A 22,900-nucleotide genomic window follows, 5' to 3' on the forward strand; every position below is an offset into this window, starting at 1 on the left:
ATGGCGATTTAATTAAAAGAAAAAAAATGAGATATGAGAGAGAGAGAGAGAGAGAGAGAGAGAGAGAGAGAGAGAGAGAGAAAGTGAGAGACAGACAGACAGACAGAGACAGACAGATAGACAAACAGACAGACAGACAGAGACAGAGAGAGACAAACAAGTAGATAAAGAGGAAGATATCAAAAATTGATGTGTAAATTTATTGTACAATTATTTGATGCGGGATCAAAAGTAAAAAAAAAGCCTATTGACTGACAATCAAAAAGAATATATTCTATGCATACGAATTTATTTACATAAACATATTAAATCGCAACTTTTTTGTTGTGATTTTATTACCAATAACGAAAGATTGGAGAAAATTAATAAAACTTTTTAATGGTACATACAAAGTTCAAAAACAAAAAATAAGAACAGCACGTAATAATATATTAAATATATGAATATTTGCGAATATATATACGTACGTACATATGTATGTATAGACTCAGTGACTCTTAAGTTATATATAACAGATGCAATTATTAATTTCGCGTTAATATCTGTTAATACTATATATATAGTAAGTGTAAATAAAAGGACGTTAATAAGCTGCATGTTAAACTTTTAATTAAAATTTTGTTTAGACATTTTACTTATGTATGTATTGTAATTCACTTATCAAATAGAAAACAGACTAAATGTACAAATGAAAAATAATTTGTAATTTGTATTCAGTCTGCGAGAACAAAAACAGATATTAGATAGATGTTTTGGAGGGATGAAAGTAAATTTATATGTATGTAGATTACATAGTAAATACTTAGACATTCTTTATTCTTAAAACATTCTAATTTCTATGTATTTATTTTCCATCTGTCACGTTATTCGAATATATTACATATTACATTGTGAATATATACATATATTATAATTATATACAAAGTTTAATAAATTATGTACAAATAGTTTTTGATCACACTATATATATATATATATATATATATATATATATATATATATATATACACACACACACATACATACATATTGTACATATACAAAAATCGATAATCATTTAAAAATGATCATATTTTCAAATTAAAAATTTGAATAAATCCAGATACATATTAGTCGTTTGTAATTTAGACGCAAATCTTTGGGGAAAACAGAACTTATGTATGTATGTACTTTCTAGGTTAGCAAATTATTATTTGAAAACAGCTATTTCTTGATTCCAAGTATGACTACAACAATACGAGTGCAAAAAAAGAAAAATAAACAATGATAGATTGTAATTTTATTTCGTAGAAATATTCGACACAACATTATGTCTTATACTTATCGATTCATCGTTTAATACGTTATAGTAATTTGTGTCATGTGCGACTTATTCGATTGTTAACAAATCAACCTGATCGATTTAACTCATTTCTACGCAGTAACTATTTACATATATAGCTACATAGTTACGATTTTCAAGCAGACATTTTATATTTTATGATGCAAGCTGCAATATTTTTATTTTACGTGGTTCTAGAAAACCAGTAGACGTCTGTATTTATATCTGTGTTACGTTCGATTTTGGAAAGAAGTAGAATATCAAGTACATATTTGTCAAGCGAGGCCGATTCATATCGTACGGTGACATTGCTCGAATTGTAGAAAGATATTTTAAAAATATGTATAAATATTTATCACTGTGCCAAGAAAGAGAAAAGTTTCGTGCTCGGCTTATTGATGTAATAAAGCAGAGAAGAAAGAGAGAAAAAGAAAAAGTGTTTTATAAGATTGATACGTGTATAGATGAAATAGGAGAAGGAGAGGAGGCGGAAAAGAACATAATTGTAGAAAATAACGATGATATTTTACGGTACTACTATTATTTGACACAAGGCATCGATGATACTTACGTAGGATCAATGGATGCCGATCTTTTAAAAAATATACTGAAACGTATCCCAACCAAATGGAAAGACAAATTTAAAGAATCAGTAAATCGTTTAGTGAAGGAAGTGAAGGAGGGATACATATTGAATGTGAAGAAGTCAGTTATAGAATTCGTTATCGGAGACTCGATATACTCTTCATTAGGACAGGTACGTTCCGCATACACCGTTTTTTTAATTTATAAATTTCCTCGTAAATTGATAGATATTCACAGTTGATAGATATTCACAATTGAACAGTGGCTCTGGTTATTGAGTCGGCAGGATCCGTGTGTCATTGAGGATTCTCGAATTCTGTCGACAGAGAATATATTCGTTTTCTACTTGGCTTTTATTACCAAGTAATAACAATAAGTGTGATGATAATTGTAATAACGTCGTATTGCACATTCCGCATATTAATGAAGTCACTTAAAGGACTTGATGTATTAATTGACGTATTAATCTCTTAACATTTATCTATTGACGGAAAGAGAGTGAATGAGAATAATAAGATAGAATGATACTTTGATTTCTAGTTTACTGCATTTGAAAAAAATGAACAATTCGAAAGAATACGATTTCCGAAAGAACACGAAGTTAACTATCGATGGAACAGAGCAAAGCTTGAAAGAAGAATTATATTATATCGTCCTGTTGTACGACGAATTTTCGACTATTGGTATCGCGAATTCAGGTTGGTTTCTTATTTAATCAAAAGCTATTCACGATTGAGTTTCTTTGCACAATTTTCTCCTAATATCGAATGTAATAAGGTCTCCTTTCTTTTTTTGTAATAATCAATTGTATAAGTTTGGATAACACTAATCTAAACAATGACAAATTAAACCTGTTGCTAGAACATAATTGCCTACTGTTATGCACTTCAGCCTAATTAATCAACTATTTGATATAATAGTGACTGTAAACTCATAAATGGAAGAGAATTGGCAGCACGCGAGACATCGTACGATCTTGGCAGTTTCGAAAGAATCATTTCAAAGATGTGCTCTGGAATAAGAGAGGAACTTGTAAAGCATTGGTTACCGAAAATTCAAGGAATTTTAATTGCGGTATTACGTAACATTATATATATATATATATATATATATATATATATATATATATATATTTATTTACCCGCAAAGAATTCAGATACTCGATAAAAACTTGTACATAATGATATTTTAAACTGTTACAAGTGATGAAAAAAATTGTACAACATGCACTCGCAGTTCGTTGTTTCTCAAAGACATTTTAACATCATGTTGAAAACAGAATGCAAAATTTGGGTACTTAACTTTTCTTCAAAAAATTTATAAAGATTCAAACGTTTGTAAAAACATAGAAAATTTTGTTTGTAACTAAATCCACTGAATTAATCTTGAAGATTAAAGTTTCTCCTTATTTCTTTTTCGTTAAGCAAATTATTAATTAAGCAATGAATATCAGAGTTACGCGATGAAAATTCACGAGATAGAATTCCTTAAATTTCTGTCGTTCTTAATCCTAACGTGTGACATGCATATATACACAGATGGATCGTTATTATTCATTACGTAAAAATCAAAATATTACAATATAAGACATTATATGCATAAAAGGATGTAAATTACATCACGTAATATGTATGATATATTAAATTATTTTCATATATAATTACACAAGATACGTAGATATTTTTTTCATGGAAACTGTCGAGTTGCTGTTTGAAAATTTTTGCTGCATAAAAAATAGGTCCTCTGTCTGAAAGATCCAAGATGTTTAATTAAAAAAGATGTTTCTCCTGAGATCAGAGACACAAAAAAGATTCGATGAACGCTTTAAAAATATTTAAGTAAATTCGATTGATATGGAAAGACTGTATTGTACTAGCTTACTATGATAAATGTGATATTACGTGTATCTCAATTCTTTTTACGATGCACGACTGGCCAAGTTTTGAGGAAGCATATTATAGGAAAAAGAATCTTTTCTTTTTTTTTTTTTATTAAATAATACGCTGTATGCAAGTATGAAACATAACTATTTAAGCCGTTTAAAGGGGTATGTAGAAATAATACATGTCTTATTTGGATCTAGGCATTCGAACGAAACGAGTTACCATTGACAGTGACAGGTGACACATCAGGTTATCGTCGATTTTTCAATTGTATCGGTTTCATTATGGAAGGTCAGTTGCGAGAAGTTTATTTGCGCTCTATAGAAGAATATCTCGATTATCTTTACAACAGAAACGTAAGTGAAAAAAATCAAACTTTCTCAAATAAAAATTTGTCACTTTAAAGTTCAGTATCATTTATTATCACCCGCAGAATACGTGTCGCGGCTTTAACATCAAGGTGACGGTACGAAATTCAAACACATTATTCGAACCAACATTCAAAGTCTTTTCAGAAACATTTTCAACGATACTGAATTTATTGGGAGAAACAATCAGTACACTTCCACGTATCGAAACACTACTGAATATTAGCTCAATCGTTATCGATCGAAAATTACTCCAGGTATTTTTCAAATAATTCTCTATTTGTTTTTCAAATATCTACCTAATAGATTTTCTCGTTATCCTTTGGATAAACATGCGATTAATTTATCATAACTATAGCCGTATATATCGCAAGAATGTTTAAAGAAACATGCAGAAGAAATTGGACAACTGATCGATAGAGAGAAAGTTGGCCCGATCAAGCAGCTGAGTGAATTTGAAAAGTATGCCACTTTTATAAACGATTCAGAAACCGATAAAGTACAAGAATTCTTAAGATATGATACAGCTGAAAATTTTGAAAAGTATCACACCTTAATCGCAAATTATGATCGTTTGTCCCGTTTTGTAAAAGTCGAGTATAATCGAACTTATTTTGCTGGGTTCTTCATTATTCACCGTGGAGAGATTATCAAGTATATCGCCTCTGTAGCTTTGAAACTTAAAGAGGAATTGATTGGTAAAATGATCAGCGAGTATCAACAAAAATCTAGAGCGTAAGCGATTATTCCTTTTTACTGTGATATGTACATACATTCTAAATATATTTATACATTTGCGTTATATTAATTTTATAATACCAATATCAAACTAAAACTAAATATTGTAATATCTGACATTAGCATAGGGAATGAATATCAACGCATCGTAGATCGTGCGCTAAGAGTTCCAATAAATACCAGGGAATTGATTGATCTTCGAAAATTTATAAATATCACGGAAACAGAAACTGCTAGTGAACTTGAAAATCGACTAAAAGAAATTATCAAATATATACTTGTTTTATCAGATTATTCCATCCTAAGTCCTGTTGAGTTGAAAATCAATAATTTTGCTTTTCAATGGTAAGTGTGATAAAGTGGCAAAGAATAGAAGAAGAAGAAGAAGAAGAAGAAAAAAAAGAATAAATCAAACTTATTTATTGAACGTGACACAAGGTATTACAAACTTGCGGATATCTTCGAGCAACACCGAGCGATAGTTATGAGTAAAATTGGAGAGTTCCAAAATATCCTTAAGAAAAAGATAGAACAACTTGAACGAGAACTTGAAATATATGCGAAACATTGCAACGAATTACAATATTGGGGTAACATCGAGGAAATATATCGATATAAGAAGAAAGCTGATCGCCTGGAGAACAAACTGATCACCGCGATGGATACAATTGATGAATTTAACGAAGAAGAGGAACTATTTGGTTGGGAACTGTCTCAGTATCCTTTACGAAAAACAGTAAGTTACATATGCAGATATAGCAGAATAATTACACGTATAAGTAATTACCGTATAAGGTATGTATATATGTACGTGTACGTGTACAAACATATAACAAAAAAAATTGTTGCTATCACCGTTGCGAGGTATGCTCGTAATTTTACGCATTTATGCGGAATGTCTATTAACATTAATGTTTGTTAGACAGCGGATAAATTGGTGCCATATAAAAGATTGTACGATACGACATGCGAATTTTTAACAAACTATGACACGTGGATGAATTCGATGATAGGTTCTTATGAACCAGAGGCGATCGAAACAGCGACAGCAGTTGCTTACAGAACAATCTACAAGTTAGAAAAATCTATACAAGAACCAAAAGCAAAAAGGCTCGTTGAAACCATACGAACAAAAATAGAAGAATTCAAAGAACACATGCCTGTAATTGCTACTCTTGGAAATCCTTCCCTAAAGAGTCGACACTGGGAACAAATATCGGAAATTGTTGGTTTTCCTATAAAAGTTGACGAGTCGATGACGCTTGCCAAAGTAACACATATTCTTTTCCTTTTTAACGAATCTATTCGAATCCGTTCGAATCTGTTCGATTCGATTATTCGACGACGTGTTTCATATATACATATATATATAGGACGTCATATATATGTAGGACGTAAAACTGTATACTTTGCAGATCCTCGATTACGGTTTAGCTGATTACGTTACAAAATTCGAAGCAATATCGGAAGCAGCAACAAAGGAAGGGAACTTGGAAAGAGCACTCGCTCGAATGCATCTTGATTGGACAGAAATCGCATTCGTGGTTAATCCTTATCGCGATACAGGCACCTACGTAATTGCAAGCATTGATGACATACAATTACTTTTGGACGATCACTTGATTAAGACTCAAACTATGAAAAATTCTCTTTACATCAAACCATTTGAGAAGGAGACTTTGTTAGTAACTTTCAACTATGTTTATTTTGCCGATTCCACTTTGCACCGCGTTGCATCGCGATTCGGGAATATTCGCACCAGAATAACCAACAGATAACGATTATTTTTCATTGTATTATATATATATATATATACACAGAGATTGGGAATCGAAGCTACTCTTGTTACAAAGTATCATCGATCATTGGTTGCAAGTCCAAGCAATATGGATGTACCTTGAGCCGATATTTTCGTCACCTGATATTCAGCAGCAAATGCCAGAGGAAGGACGACGTTTCAGTGCTGTGGATAAGGTATACCAATGTACCTGTTGTTTTCGTAATGTTTTCATTCTTAAGCTTGCTTGTTTGATAATTTAATTTCCATGCAAAAAGGCAAGGAAAATAGTAAAACGGTGGTTATTAATTACATACAGATTTGGAGAGAAATTATGTCATCTGTAGCAGCGGATCCTCGAGTTATGTCGGTCGTTGAAATCGACAAAATGCTTGAACGATTGAAAAAATGTATAAATTTACTAGATCTAGTACAAAAAGGACTTACTGCCTATTTGGAAAAGAAAAGATTATATTTTCCGAGATTTTTCTTTTTGTCCAACGATGAACTTTTGGAAATATTGTCAGAAACAAAAGATCCTACCAGGTATAATTTTAAAATTTTAGTTCATATTGTAATCGATTTGTTCTAATGTAATTCATGTATGTATATATTCTAATGTAATTATACGTGAACATTTGTTGACTTTTGTTTTGTCTCGATGTATTGTATTAGAGTACAGCCGCATCTAAAAAAATGCTTCGAAGGAATTGCACAAGTAAACTTCACGGTCGATTTGGAAATAACAATTATAAAATCCTCCGAAGGAGAGGAGATTATTCTCCAAGACATTATCGACACAACGGCAGCTCGTGGTCAGGTTGAAAAGTGGTTACTCGAACTAGAATCCTCGATGAAGAAGAGCGTTAAAGCACAGGTGAACAGAAATCGGTGAAACGACAATGTATCTGCATTCCCATTAAAATTCCGTTAAGAAAAAAAAAAAAAAAAAAAAAAAAAAAAAAAAAAAAAAAAAGAAAGAAAAAGTAGAAGAAACGAGAGAAATACAAAAATATGAAATATTATTTACACTTTGAAAGATTTCCAGAATTTAGTTCCAACATCTTTAATAGGTGGTGCTAGCAAAGGATGCGTATTTAAAGCAAATCAGATCAAAATGGGCATTAGAATGGCCTGGTCAGACTATTCTCTGTATAAGTAAGCTTTATTGGACAGCTGATGTGACGGCAGTGTTGTCTAAGATGGATTTGATGGATTTGAAGAAGTATGTCGACAATTGTACGAACGAATTGAATGAAATAGTTAAACTAGTACGTGGTACATTGTCAATGCAAAATCGTATAACATTAGGTATGAAAGGATACGTTGGGACATAAAATACATACAACTAATGGAAATTAAAATTCAAAATTTCATTATCTTTATGCGATATATGTACATATACATATATGGCTAATTCAATTAATATACAACTGATTTCAGAGGCATTGGTTACAATGGATGTCCATAGCCGAGATGTTGTAGCAGAATTGTACAAAGAACGGGTCATCACTGCTACTGATTTCAAGTGGTTGGCTCAATTGAGGTACTATTGGATGGTAGGTAAAAATACACGGAAAAAAGTAAAAAAAGTAAAAAAAGTAAAAAAAGTAAAAAATAGTATCGTTGCGTGTACATGTACATATTTACATAATACATCGTCGTGTATGTATGCATATATATCCATTAGTATAATTTTATAATTTATTCATGTACTGTCTAGGACGAAGATTTATGGTCAACGATGATAAATACGTCGTTAAAGTATGCGTACGAGTACTTGGGTAACACATCTAGATTGGTCATAACACCGTTGACCGATAGATGTTATCGAACGCTGTTTAGCGCGCTAAGCTTACATCTTGGCGGCGCGCCCGAAGGTCCGGCGGGAACTGGAAAAACCGAAACTACTAAGGACTTAGCTAAGGCTGTAGCAAAGCAATGCGTTGTATTCAATTGCTCGGAAGGTCTCGATTACATCGCTCTGGGTAAATTTTTTAAGGTAAATTGTTGATTAATTTAGGTCTATTAATTCCATCTGTTTCAGTCGAGTTTGTCATATGCGTATCATATGTACAATCATCATATAATTATATAATATGATACGTTATGAGCACAGTCAGTAATGCAATGACAAATGTGAAAATCTTCTGTAGGGATTAGCAAGTACTGGAGCGTGGTCTTGTTTCGATGAATTTAATCGGATAGATCTCGAAGTGTTATCAGTAGTGGCTCAACAGATTCTAACGATTCAACGAGCTATTAACGCTGGATTGACCAAGCTAGATTTCGAAAATACCGAAATCAAATTGGATCCTACTTGTGCTGTTTTCATTACAATGAATCCTGGCTATGCTGGAAGAACTGAACTTCCCGATAATTTAAAAGCCCTGTTTCGTCCAGTAGCAATGATGGTTAGTACGGAATAATTATTATAAAGAGAAAAACCAAACTGCCAAAAAATGTGGAAAATAATTTTTATTCATTTTTTAGGTGCCAGATTACGCTCTGATAGCTGAAAATACATTGTACTCGTATGGATTTTATGAGGCACGACCGCTTTCAATAAAGATCGTAACAGCTTATAGGCTATGCTCGGAACAACTGTCGAGTCAAAATCATTACGATTATGGGATGAGGGCAGTAAAATCTGTTCTGATAGCTGCTGGCAATTTAAAAATAAGATATCCAGAAGAAAATGAGAATATTTTAATATTGCGTAGCATCAAAGACGTGAATTTGCCTAAATTTCTTGGCGAAGACTTGCCATTATTCAACGTATGCATTTATTGAGCTCCTCTCTCCCTCTCTCTCTCTCTCTCTCTCTCTGTTTCTTCATTTTTTCAATTTCATATTGTCGATTTGTTCAATTTAGGGTATCATGTCGGATCTCTTTCCTGGTATTGAACTTCCAGAGCCAGACTATACCGACTTGAATACATGTATTTATGATGCTTGCTCGGCTTCGAATTTACAATGTAACGCCTGGTTTTTGGAAAAAATACAACAAATATACGAGATGATGATCATTCGACATGGATTTATGATTGTTGGCTTTCCATTTGCTGGAAAGACAGCAGCGTATAATGTTCTGGCTAACGCGTTAAAACTTTGCGAAGAACGAGTAAGTTATTTGTTCGTTTGCAAGTTTAAATAGTATGGTTTTACTCGTTTTCTTTTCAAGAAAAAAAAAAATATATATATATAAGTATATATGTATATTTCAGAACCTGATAAACGAACATAAAGTAGAAATGTTTGTAATGAATCCTAAAGCTGTTACATTGGGTCAGTTATATGGGCAATTCGATCCGATATCTCGCGAATGGTCCGATGGTGTTTTGGCCATCAGTTATCGTGCTTTTGCAACATCGACCAACGAAAATCGCAAGTGGTTGATTTTTGATGGACCGATAGACGCGGTATGGATCGAAAGTATGAACACTGTACTGGACGATAACAAGAAACTTTGTTTAATGAGTGGAGAAATTATTCAACTAGCACCGTATACAAATTTGATATTCGAAACGATGGATTTAGAACATGCTTCACCTGCCACAGTTTCTCGCTGTGGTATGTTTTCCCCCGTATTATTCCATTTGTTCTTTTCCAGCTGGTATTCTTCTTTCACGTAATTCATCAATCGTATTTTGTCATTTCCCTGGGACGTAGGAATGATTTACATGGAACCAGACGCACTTGGTTGGAATCTTGTGCTTAAATCTTGGATAGCTGATACCCCGCCTGTGATAAATACGTGGTTAAAAAACTTTCTGTATGAGTCGTTATTTCAAAGATTTTGTGACCCTATAATTCACTGGTCACACTATGAATATGTTCAGGTTTTCATTCTTAATGCCTTTCGTGTATTGCGTTATTAGTTTACGTAAATACGTATATCGTTTATTCTAGTTCGAACGTTTTAGCTTTAACGTTTCAATATTACAGAAAATTTGTCCAATGCCGGATACAAATCTTGTGCGTTCATTGACGTATCTAATGGATTGTTTTCTCGATGAATATCGCGACGTGAAAGTTGCCAAAGATATCGACGAATTGGATCTACGAGCACAACTCGAGGTTAGACTGGATCGTGTATACATATATGTATGTACATATGTACATACATATGTATATACATATTTATATGTGTTTTGAATAATAAAAGCAATAATAATAATAATAATAATAATAATAATGATGATGATGATGATGATGATGATGATGATGATGATGATGATGATGATAACAATGACGATAGCAGAGATAGTAGTAGTAGTAGTTTAAATTATTTGACTATTTTGTTTGAGACTATTTTGTCCTCATCAATCAAAGTTGAAAATTTTTAGGGTTCATTTTTCTTTTCGTGTATCTGGGGACTAGGAGGTACACTGAATGTAAAGTCGAGAGAGCAATTCAGCGTTCTCTTTCGTGGCTTTCTCGAAAGAAATTTTCCTTTAGATTTAGTGGAAATATTCGGGTTGCCGAAACCAATAGAACCACCTTTAAAACCATATATATTTGTTATGCCACGAGATGGTCTTGTCTTTGATTACAGATTTATTAAAGAGGTAAGTTGAAGATGATTGAAATTAAGTAAGCTGTAATAAACGTGTAATTTTTTAAATTTATCGGTGGTGCTTGCGATCAGGGCAAAGGAAAATGGAAACTATGGTCCGATGAATTGCTTGACACTCCACCGATTCCTCGTGACATTCCTGTGAATCAAATAATAGTACCTACCATCGAGACGATACGATACACAGCCCTATTTCGTTTGTTAGTGGCTAACGGGAAACCAGTGCTATTCGTAGGCCCTACTGGAACTGGAAAGTCGGTCTATACCATTGATTTTTTATTAAAGAAAAATAATCCTGCAGTGAATAAACCATTAATCATAAATTTCTCCGCACAAACTACGGCGAATCAAACCCAAGATACGATTATGGAAAAACTGGATAGACGACGCAAAGGTGTTTACGGAGCGCCTATAGGTAAACGGTGGATCATTTTTGTCGATGATCTTTCAATGCCAATGAAAGAAATTTACGGAGCACAACCTCCGATCGAATTGTTACGTCAATGGCTAGATCACGGAGAATGGTAAAAAAAGAAAAGATAAGAAATGATTTTGTTCTCTCTCTCTCTCTCTCTCTCTCTCTCTCTCTCTCTCTCTCTCTCTCTCTCTCTCTCTCTCTTTTCTTTATGTGTACTAGACTAGACAACGACATTCATTTTTCCGTACGTCGCATCGGTGTTGGAAACTTGTTACAGGTTCGACAGAAAAGAGAAAAGTATGATAAAATTGATCGATGTTCATCTAATGTGTGCTATGGCTCCGCCATATCGTGGTGGAAGAGACGTTACACCTCGATTTAAAAGACACTTTGTCGTTTTAACGATATCGGAATTCGAAGACGAAGTAATGACTATGATATTTAGTAAAATCGTTCTCTGGCATCTTGATACAAGGTTTGTACAAATTTTCCATATATATATATATATATATATATATATATATATATATATATATGTATATACGTATACATATATTTTACACACATAACGTGTGTGCGTGCGCGCGCGCGCGCGCGTGCATCATTGTTCACTGTGTAGGCAATATATTCTGCAATATATTCTACTAATTTGCAGCAGACGTGTTTCTCCTTCTTCTTTTTTTTTCTTCTCTTTCTTTCCCTTTCTTTGTTTCTCTTTCTTTGTTTCGTCCATTATACTTTATCGTACTTTCCTTCTTTGAAATTAATGTTTTTTTCTAGAGGATTCAGTAAAGAGTTTGATCCATGCATCGATGAAATCGTTCTTGGCACGTTGGATATATATAAGGAGAGTCTCTCGAATCTTTTACCAACGCCGGCCAAATGTCATTATGTCTTTAATCTTCGCGACTTCTCCAAAGTGATACAGGTATCATTTTTCTATCTTCTAAATCGTCAAACACTTATTTGATTAATGTCAGTTTGTTTAAATCATCAAAATCGATATAAATCTACTTTTGATCCAACAGGGTGTTCTGTTATCCGTCCCAGAAACTATGCCAAGCTTAGTCAACATGAGAAGACTCTGGGTTCATGAGGCACTACGAGTTTTTGGAGATCGTTTGATAGACCAAGAAGATATCTCTTGGCTAGTGAAGCAAATACGCCTTACTTTGAACAGTCGAATGAACGTGTTAATGGAAGAATTGTTTGAGGACCTTTTACCCTCGCAGAAGGGAAAAATCTTGAATGACGAAGTAAGAAATAAGCAAAGAAATCTAATTTTCCAACATTGACGATATAATAGGTAACGATACTCTATCTGTTTCTATTTTTCCTATTGAACTCAAGTCACAATCACAAGCAATAATCACCGAGCAAGAACTTCGGAATTTAGTGTATTGCGACTTCGGGGATACAAAAATAGATACGCGACTGTATCAAGAGGTTTCAAATCTCGAGCAATTACGAGAAATAGTAGAAACTTATTTGGCTGAATACAATGCAATGTCTAGAAAGCCGATGAACTTGGTGTTATTCCGGTAAATGTGACAAAATGATGATTTCTAAATATATAGTACTGGACCGAATGTAAGAGATTTGAAATGAACAACGTATGAAAAAAAACGTTAGGTTTGCTATTGAACATTTGGCACGAATTTCCCGTATTATCAAACAACCACGAAGTCACGCGCTTCTCGTCGGAGTCGGGGGTACAGGAAGGCAATCGTTGACCAGGCTAGCCTCGCATATATGCGACTACGATGTTTTTCAAATTGAAGTTACTCAGCAATATGGAACTCATGCATGGCACGAAGATATAAAAGGAATACTGAAACGTGCGACTGCCACCGATCTTCATTCCACTTTCCTCTTTTCCGACACTCAAATTAAACACGAGAACTTCCTCGAAGACATTAGCAATCTGCTTAATTCTGGAGAGGTAAGACAATATCGTTCCTAAACATAAACGCACTTCTGTTTCCTTCTTCTCCTTTTTCTTTTTCTTTATTTCTTTCAAATAGAATTATATGACAATGACGGCTGAAATATCTAGATACCGAATATATTTACTGCCGAAGAACTGGCAGAAATATGTGAACAGATGAGGAAAATAGACAGACAGCGGGACCGAGCAGTGCAAACGGATGGAAGCGCAGTAGCTTTGTTTAATCTCTTTGTCCAGATAACTCGTGATCAACTTCACATCGTGATAATGATGTCTCCGATTGGAAGTAATTTTCGCAATCGGATTAGGAAATTTCCGGCATTGGTGAACTGTTGCGCCATTGATTGGCTCCAGGTATTTGCAAAAGTTTGATACGATCTTTGATTTTGTACATTTTTGACATTTTTCTATAAAGTAACAACAACAATAACAATGACAATTGATAAAAGGATAATAATGACAATGATAATGATAGTGATATTTTATTCAAGCCGTGGCCAGAGGATGCTTTGTTGGCGGTTGCAACTAAATTTCTGTCGACGATCGAATTGACGGATGACGAAAGAACCGCCGGTATTGACATGTGTCAATTCTTTCACGTTTCCACGCAAAATACAAGCGCAGAGTTCTTGATTCGACTGGGTAGACACGTTTACGTCACTCCAATTTCATACCTTGAAATGATAAATACATTTAAAGATCTGTTGACAAGAAAACGAGAGTAAGTAAACGTTGCTGATACGTGTATACATATGTACATACATACATACATGCATACATACATACATACATGCGTGTAGTGTAAGTGCGAAAAGATACGCTTGTGTCGGCGTTTGATACTTTGATTAAGACTAAGATTTCATACCAAATTGACATCAAATGAATTTTTTTTTTTTTTTTTTTTTAACAAACTAGAGAAATAATGATGGCAAAAATTCGATATGAACGTGGTTTGGGCCAGTTAGATGAAACGCAAAAACAAGTAGTAACGATGCAAGAGATTCTTAAATCGTTGCAACCGCAACTAATAACTGCCACCCAAGATGTCGAAAGAATGTTGCAGGAAGTTGATCGAGAAAGACAAGAAGTGGCGGAATTTGAGAAAATTGTGAAAATCGACGAAAGTGCAGCTGAGGTGAGATAAATTAAAATATCGTGACATCGTGACAAATTATTTATTTACGTGATACGACTTGACTCTGTCAATTTTCGATTATTCTACGATTTAACTACGATAAAACTATATCTAATTAATTGTAACTCCGAGTGATTGTATAATTTATTTGATTTATAGATTTATGCGAACGAAGCAGCTGCAATTAAAGCAGAATGCGATGCTGATTTAAGTGAAGCGATGCCGATTCTGAAACGTGCTCAAGCCGCATTAGACACTTTGACGACAGCTGACATCGCCATAGTAAGAGCGATGAAGAAACCACCGCAAGGAGTGAGATTGATCGTCGAAAGCGTCTGTGTACTCAAGGTTGAAAATTTGTTGTTCAGTTTCTATAGTTACTTATATACATATAGTTAGCCGTTAGCCTCGCCAAATCCATTTGTCTTTTTTTATCGCACCACGAACGAAAACAAAAAGCTTGTTCAACCAGACGGATGCGACATTAGTAAATTAGTCTAACAAAATGTTTGAAAATGAGATATCTTAACTGATTAATGTACACGTATTTGTATTGCGACTCGCTTTAACACTTTTTTAATTACTCGATGCATTCACTGCTATTGACAACTACATAGATATACTTTAAAATGATTGTGTTACTACAATCATTTTAAAATATGGTTAAAGCGAGTCTACGGCCAATAATTGCCCTCATCCCTGAAATTATACATTTTCTTTAATCAAAAAAAACATCTTTGTTCGCTTCCAAGTAAACATTGTCATTGCAAATATATGAATTATTGTAGCTATCACTAATACAATAATTACGTGCAATTGAGAGAATGACTTTTATGATCAGACATTTGGAGGAACGCGACGCGCGACGCACAGTGACTGACTGTGCGTCAGTAGCAGCGAAAAGAAAATATTTAACGTATTGACTAGAAACGACGTCTCTCATTTATTTTTATTGTCTGTGTATATTCTCTTCTACAGCAAATAAAACCAGAGAGAGTTCAACAACCTGACGGCACATACGTCGAGGATTATTGGAGGGCAGCTCTTAGAATGTTGAGCGACGTAAAATTCCTCGATTCGTTACTGAATTTTGACAAAGATAATATTCCTGATGCGGTGATTGAGAAAATTCGAAAGGAATACTTGACTAATCCGGATTTCAATCCTGAGAAGATAAAGAAAGTGTCAGCAGCATGCGAGGGATTGTGTCGATGGGTATACGCAATGTCAGAATATGATAAAGTATCGAAAGTAGTTGCTCCGAAAAAGAAAGCTCTGGCAGAAGCTCAGGAGGTTTACAACGAAGCTATGAATAATTTAAAAGCAAAACGAGAACAACTTCGACAAGTACAGGTACAACGATTCTTTTTCACCATATTGATTTACCATATAATAATAACGAATAGTGAATAGTGAATAGTTAATAGTTAATAGTTGATGGTTCGATTTGAGAAGCTTTTTCTCCTGACGAGTCAATGTAAAATATGTATGTATGTATCGCGGGTTATATTAAAAAAATTTAGGAAAGGTTGAAAACGTTGGAAAATCTTTTGGAACAAAGAAAAATGGCTTTTCAAGCAATGTCCGACAAAGTGGCAGACTGCGAAATTAAGCTAAAACGTGCCGAAGACTTGATCGGAGGACTGGGTGGAGAATACACGCGTTGGTCCGATACAGCGAAATCTTTAGGAGAAAGGTACATTTTTTTCTATTTTTCATACATGCATAGGCATATGATGCATACATATTTTCATAATTCACACGGTATGTACACACTGTATGACATATATATACATACATACGTACGTATAATATAATCTTTATTTTATAACAAAAGTTGTGAACGTTTATAACAATAGATATCAGCGATTAATGGGTGATGTTGTGATTGCCTCGGGCGTAATCGCGTACCTAGCTCCATTCACAATGCCGTTTCGTCTTCGACAAATTGCTTTATGGGTAAAACGATGTACCGATTTACAAGTAATTTGTAGTTCAGACTTTCAATTACGTGATATTCTTGGAGACCCAGTATTAATCAGGTCTTGGAATATTTTCGGACTTCCGAACGATGCATTTTCGATCGACAACAGTATTATCATCAAGTAAGCAAGCAAATTCTTTCGTAATATTTTCGAAAAAGTTCTTCTTCTCTCTTTTATATCTTCTTCGTGATTTAATCTGCGATGTTTGTTATTATAACGCTAATCCTTAACTGCATTGGTTGCGTCGAACGTATAGAAATGCAAGAAGGTGGCCACTTATAATAGATCCTCAAGGTCAAGCCAACAGGTGGATAAAAAACATGGAAAAACAAAATAACGTGAATATTATTCGGCTAACTCAGCCAGATTACGGCCGAGTGTTGGAAAACGCGTTGCAACTTGGATTACCGGTACTTCTCGAACATGTTGACGAAGAATTGGACGCAATGCTCGAACCGATTTTACTTAAAGAAACATTCAAGCAAGCTGGTGTGCTCTGTATAAAATTTGGTGACGCAATTATCGAGTACAATAGTAATTTTAGGTGCGTGGATTCGTGGATTATTAGATAAAAGACGCATCGTGACGAAATTGCACTGCGCCGTTTTAATTATTCTTTCTCTCTGTTTCCCTTCCTTCCTTCCTCCCTCCCTCCCTCCCTCCCTCTCTCTCTTTCTCATTTTGTTCTCTCACTAGACTGTACATTACCACAAGATTAAGAAATCCACATTACTTACCAGAGATAGCGGTCAAAGTAACGTTGCTAAATTTTATGATAACACCAACCGGATTGGAAGACCAATTATTGGGCATTGTTGTAGCAAAGGAAAGACCAGATCTGGAATCAGAAAAGAATGTTTTGATTGTGCAGGGAGCTGCAAACAAAAGGTAAATATGCGTACATACTTTTATATATATATGTGTATATATTTACATTGCACACATGCATACTGTGTAATATGTAATTTTTTCGACTGTATTCGTGCGTATAAATTCTGTCTCCTTTTCTTTTGTTTAAAAATTAGGCTGTTGCGAGAAACAGAGGACAAAATCTTGGAAATATTATCGATTGCCGAGGGTAACATTCTGGAGGACGAAGAAGCGATAGATATCTTAACATCGTCTAAAAATTTGAGCGACGAAATTCAAGTGAAACAAACAGTAGCTGAACAAACAGAAAAATCAATCGACGAAGCCAGATTGCAGTACACGTCTATCGCCGTGTATTCGACCATATTGTTTTTTACCACTGGTATCAATCTTAATTTGTTTTACATAAACATGAACTACGATCACCCTTTTTGCTTTTGGTAATCCCACATAATAGATACTGGTTTCTTTTATTTCTTTTTTTTATCTTATAATAGAAGAACATTCTTTTCTCTTTTCCTTTTTTTTCTTTCTTTTTTATCGAAACACGACGTAATCATTATCTAAACCTAAACGATAATATAAAACTGAAAGACAGTGACAGATTGAAAGTAATGAAATATTGTTTCAGCCGTCTTGGTAAATATCGATCCCATGTATCAGTATTCATTGTCATGGTTTGTAAATTTGTTTGAACTGACCATTGATCATACGGAACCAGCGGAGACGGTCGAACAACGATTAAAAGATCTTATGAAATATTTCACGTATTCCCTGTACGCGAACATTTGTAGATCTTTATTCGAGAAGGACAAGTTACTGTTTTCTTTGTTACTGACGGTCAATTTGCTTAAACAACGAGGGCAACTTTCTCCATCGCATTGGATATTTTTGTTGACGGGTGGAATCGGTATCGATAATCCATACGTAAATCCGACAGCATGGCTACCGATTAAACAGTGGAACGAACTATGTAATCTTGACGAGGTGCAAGAGTTTTCAGTTAGTATGAAAAAGTGAATTCGACATTCAAAATCAAAATCGTTACCGTACACTGCATGCAGATATGTGTACGATTTGCTAAAAGAGCTGGCTTTCTATCCGTTTTCCGATTCCACTCCAGGGTATTCGAGAAGCATTTACTAATAATATCGTCGAATGGAAACGATTATTCGACTCGAAGGAACCACAAACCGAAGCCATCCCTTCGCCGTTTCAACATTTGGATCTATTTAAAAAAATGTTGATACTAAGATGCATTCGTCCCGATAAAATTCTCCCAGCGGCACAAAGTTTCGTTGAGGGTATCATCCATCCATATTTGATACTTCAGATTTTTTAAATAGCTTAAACTTACGCACTGATACTTTTACAGCGGAACTTGGTTCGCAATTTATCGAACCGCCACCGTTCGACTTGGCTTCCACTTATGCCGATTCAAATTGCTGCATTCCACTGATATTTATATTGACACCCGGTACTGATCCAGCGCAATTACTACTCACGTTTGCGGATGAACAAGGCTATAGCGTCAACCGCTTTTTCTCTATTTCTCTTGGTCAAGGTACAGTCCAATGAGTGACACTCTTACGTCAAATCTAAATCTCTGTTTCGATATTTTGTTACGTTTAACGTAAAAAGCGTGAGAATACACGGATACCGTTATACGAATAATTATTATACAGAGAATACACAGATTCCATTGCACGGATTACATCCCAATACGGATAACGTTATTAAACTTACATGTTATATTTGAATTGAACAGGACAAGGACCAATTGCCGAGGAAATAATTCAAACCGCTGTGATAGTTGGTAACTGGGTTGTTTTGCAAAACTGTCACTTGGCTGTCAGTTGGATGAGTACGTTGGAAAAAATTTGCGAAGGTCTGATGCCCGATACGATTCACCCAGAGTTTCGCCTTTGGTTAACAAGCTACCCGTCCGAACACTTTCCTACCTCGGTTCTAGAGAACAGTATAAAGATGACAAATGAACCACCAAAAGGTTTAAGGGCTAATATCATTAGATCGTACGCCAATGATCCGATTAGTGATCCGGATTTTTTCGAATCTTGCTCTCAAACTGAAAACTTCAAGAAGCTTCTTTATTCGTTGTGTTTTTTCCATGCTGTGATCCAGGAAAGACGACAATTTGGCTCGATCGGTTGGAACATTAGATACGAATTTAACGAGACCGATCTTCGAATCAGCGTTTTACAATTACATGCTTTTCTTGATCAGTTTGAAGATGTGAAATTCGATGCTCTCAAGTATTTGACTGGAGAATGCAACTACGGTGGAAGAGTTACAGATAATTGGGATCGCAGAACTTTAAATACTATTCTGTCGAAATTTTATTGCGAGTAAATTTATATACCTGTGTATATCTATTATTTTTACATATGTATATCTAGTACACGTAGTATCCAATTCTTCTAATTTTCATGATTTCAACCTTTCTAGAGAATCACTTGCCAAGAAATATTATTATTTCGATGATACTTCGACGATTTATTATTGCCCAAACGTACGAGAACACGAAGCGTTCGTTGAATACACCAAAAATTTACCCTTAATCACGGAACCGAGTGTTTTTGGGATGAACGAAAATGCGGATATTATCAAGGATCAGCGTGAAACGAACTTTTTATTTTCGTCGCTTCTGTTAACTCAGGTAATCTATTTTTTTTTTTTTTAAGTTTATCCTTTTTATATGGTTAAATCTTTTTATATGGTTAAATCTTTTTATATACATACATATTTATTTATTTTTACACGGCGACTTTGCTTAGGATCGTGTGGTATGTATAATGTGTATTACTAAAATAGATATTTACTTACTGATTGTCTGCTTTTGCTTTTCATCCAACATTATTTCTATGTATTATTTCTATACCTTTATACAGTGAGTACAAATAAATATCTTATGTCTCATTGAATCAAAATAATTTCATTTGCACTCGCTGTATTTAACAACTTGAAAAAATAATTTTTTCAATTCTCGCTGTTCTGTCTTCGCTGAATTAGGATCTCTGGCAATTGAGACAGGTTAGTAAATACATATAATTATAAATTATAAATATAGAAAAATTAATAGAAACAAATGGAACGAATGATCGAGTTACAATACATTTTTATTTCATTTTCATTTACCCGCAGGAGAGAATCGAGTCTCCAACTGGACAATTCACGAACGATGAGATAGTACTTAGAATGTCAAATGATATTTTAGAAAAATTGCCAGATGACTATGACCTTGTGTCGGCACTTAAAAAATACCCAATGTCTTACGAACAGAGTATGAATACTGTGTTAATACAAGAAATGGGAAGATTTAACAAACTTCTCAGCTATATTAAAGCCAGTTTGGAAAATGTTATACGAGCTATTAAAGGTCCTTCTACTTTTAACAAATTTTCTACATTACGTTTCGATTTTCTCATATTTTTATTTACAATTGTATATAGGTATTGTCGTCATGTCATTTGAATTAGAAGATATCTATGATGCTATTTTAATGAACAAGATACCTGCTTTATGGCAACAATATTCGTACCCATCGCTAAAGCCGCTTGGTAGTTACGTACACGATTTATTAAATCGTTTAAATTTCTTTAAAGTAAGATATCGTTTCTTACAATCAAATATTTTTAAATTAACGTTTTCATCTAGATTTAATTTATAAATCATTTCGATTTATAATATCATTTCGATAAATTGTATATTGTGTAAACTGATATGTATTGTAGGTATATGCAACATTTTGATAAATTTTTAAATTTTTCATAGTGTGACATACAGAAATTGTTATAGATAATTTGTATGTGGTAGACAAAAGATTATTAACATATTTTAAGAACGAATAACTTTTTGATCAAATGACTAATTCGACGGACCTTAAGTTGTTCAAAATTCAAATTGTCAGCCTCAATCTCAAAGTTGAAACTGTTCATCGATTTCTTACGGAACGTAAATCTTTCTGCTCGTTTCAACCGCGTTGTCCAATATAAACGTAGATTAAATTAAATCTCCAAATTGAATATAATTACTTTTATTATAGGAATGGTATGAAAAGGGAGCACCGAACATTTATTGGATCTCAGGGTTCTACTTTACTCAAGCATTCCTCACAGGGACCAGGCAAAATTATGCGAGAAAATATCAAATACCTATAGACCTTTTAATTTTTGACTTCTTTGTATTAGATTCTGATACAATATCCATACAACATCCTCCCGAGGATGGAGTTTATATACACGGATTATTTTTAGATGGAGCTAGATTTAATACGGAACAAATGATTTTAGACGAAAGTTTGCCAAAAGTACTTTATGAACCTATGCTTCCTGTAAGTATTACGTATACATATATCTATTAAGTCTATATATATATATTTCGTAAAAATCTGTATTTTTCCTCCTATTATCTAATTCATTGTTGTCGTTGTTGTTTTAGATGTGGTTGTTACCCATGAAAAAAGAAGATATAAAAGAAAGAGTAACATACGAATGTCCTGTATATAAAACTAGCGAAAGACGAGGAGTATTATCAACCACTGGACATTCAACAAATTTTGTTATCGCTATAACTTTACCTACATTGAAATCACAAGAACATTGGGTTATGAGAGGAGTCGCACTGCTTTGTCAGCTCTCTGAATAAAAACTATTTTTTCATTTCTTTCTCTTAAATTCATCTTTAAAACACATCAATCAATTAAATTTCTAATTAAAAAATTATATATATATATTATCTGACTTCAGAAACGTAATAATATTTAGAATTATATGCAATATCTAAATTGTGTGCTATAAATACCCAAACAAATACCCAATAAAACTTCAAAAATGTAGACTTGATCAATCAAGTTACAGTTACATGTGCATTTGTGCAATATGATGTACGATATATTTCCAATGCCTGTAAACCCTAAGGAGCAAATAAATATTCAAATAATCGGTGGTATTTGCAATATTACATATAGGAAATAGCTTTCTGTTAATTTCAAGATACTCAAATAAAGCCCATTGAAATTTAAATAAATTTCTTATTATATTTATACATGTGTGTAACTGCAAAGAATTGAACATTTTAAATTCTCATACTTACAATTTTATAGATGGCACAAGTAATAACGTCGTGTCGTGTCATGTGTCGTGTCGTGTCGTGTCGAGAAAATCCATTTAAAGATGGCTGCTAATCGAGGCAGGTGCTGCCGTGTAATGTCACTTTCGGATAGTGTTTCGATGTTGTAGCGTAGAAAGAAGTATCGAAAATTGTTAGCTACAGT

General features: G+C 33.9%; 1 protein-coding gene and 1 long non-coding RNA gene across 3 annotated transcripts; one reads left to right on the forward strand and one right to left on the reverse strand.

The window, feature by feature from the left end:
• Nucleotides 1-1,059: 1,059 nt before the first annotated feature.
• On the forward strand, nucleotides 1,060-22,341 carry LOC122534843 (dynein axonemal heavy chain 7-like). The gene is made up of 46 exons (XM_043665839.1): nucleotides 1,060-2,078; nucleotides 2,447-2,604; nucleotides 5,019-5,240; nucleotides 5,334-5,631; nucleotides 5,818-6,165; nucleotides 6,311-6,576; nucleotides 6,716-6,869; nucleotides 6,992-7,218; nucleotides 7,348-7,549; nucleotides 7,746-7,983; nucleotides 8,116-8,231; nucleotides 8,396-8,674; nucleotides 8,829-9,086; nucleotides 9,166-9,450; nucleotides 9,548-9,796; nucleotides 9,900-10,245; nucleotides 10,345-10,514; nucleotides 10,621-10,752; nucleotides 11,022-11,243; nucleotides 11,324-11,775; nucleotides 11,947-12,144; nucleotides 12,450-12,597; nucleotides 12,698-12,925; nucleotides 13,020-13,210; nucleotides 13,302-13,611; nucleotides 13,726-13,971; nucleotides 14,109-14,338; nucleotides 14,533-14,752; nucleotides 14,912-15,100; nucleotides 15,731-16,105; nucleotides 16,276-16,448; nucleotides 16,612-16,857; nucleotides 16,994-17,281; nucleotides 17,434-17,625; nucleotides 17,763-17,989; nucleotides 18,239-18,609; nucleotides 18,731-18,911; nucleotides 18,983-19,171; nucleotides 19,376-19,973; nucleotides 20,074-20,284; nucleotides 20,403-20,411; nucleotides 20,638-20,658; nucleotides 20,770-21,004; nucleotides 21,078-21,229; nucleotides 21,671-21,958; nucleotides 22,066-22,341. The coding sequence occupies exons 1-46, from the start codon at nucleotides 1,662-1,664 to the stop codon at nucleotides 22,270-22,272; spliced, it is 10,962 nt and encodes a 3,653-aa protein (XP_043521774.1). The 5' UTR covers nucleotides 1,060-1,661; the 3' UTR covers nucleotides 22,273-22,341.
• On the reverse strand, nucleotides 2,070-22,793 carry LOC122534858. Of its 2 annotated transcripts, none has more exons than XR_006308008.1 (3): nucleotides 22,720-22,793; nucleotides 17,475-17,575; nucleotides 2,070-2,222 (listed from the first exon to the last, which is right to left on the reverse strand). It is a non-coding gene; the product is annotated as an uncharacterized LOC122534858 (long non-coding RNA). The 2 variants fall into 2 exon arrangements; XR_006308007.1 differs by lacking the exon at nucleotides 2,070-2,222 and adding an exon at nucleotides 2,847-2,918.
• Nucleotides 22,794-22,900: the final 107 nt, after the last annotated feature.

The sequence above is a fragment of the Frieseomelitta varia genome, unplaced genomic scaffold, assembly GCF_011392965.1.
Source record: "Frieseomelitta varia isolate USP_RPSP 00005682 unplaced genomic scaffold, Fvar_1.2 scaffold_644, whole genome shotgun sequence".
Classification (NCBI taxonomy): domain Eukaryota; kingdom Metazoa; phylum Arthropoda; class Insecta; order Hymenoptera; family Apidae; genus Frieseomelitta; species Frieseomelitta varia.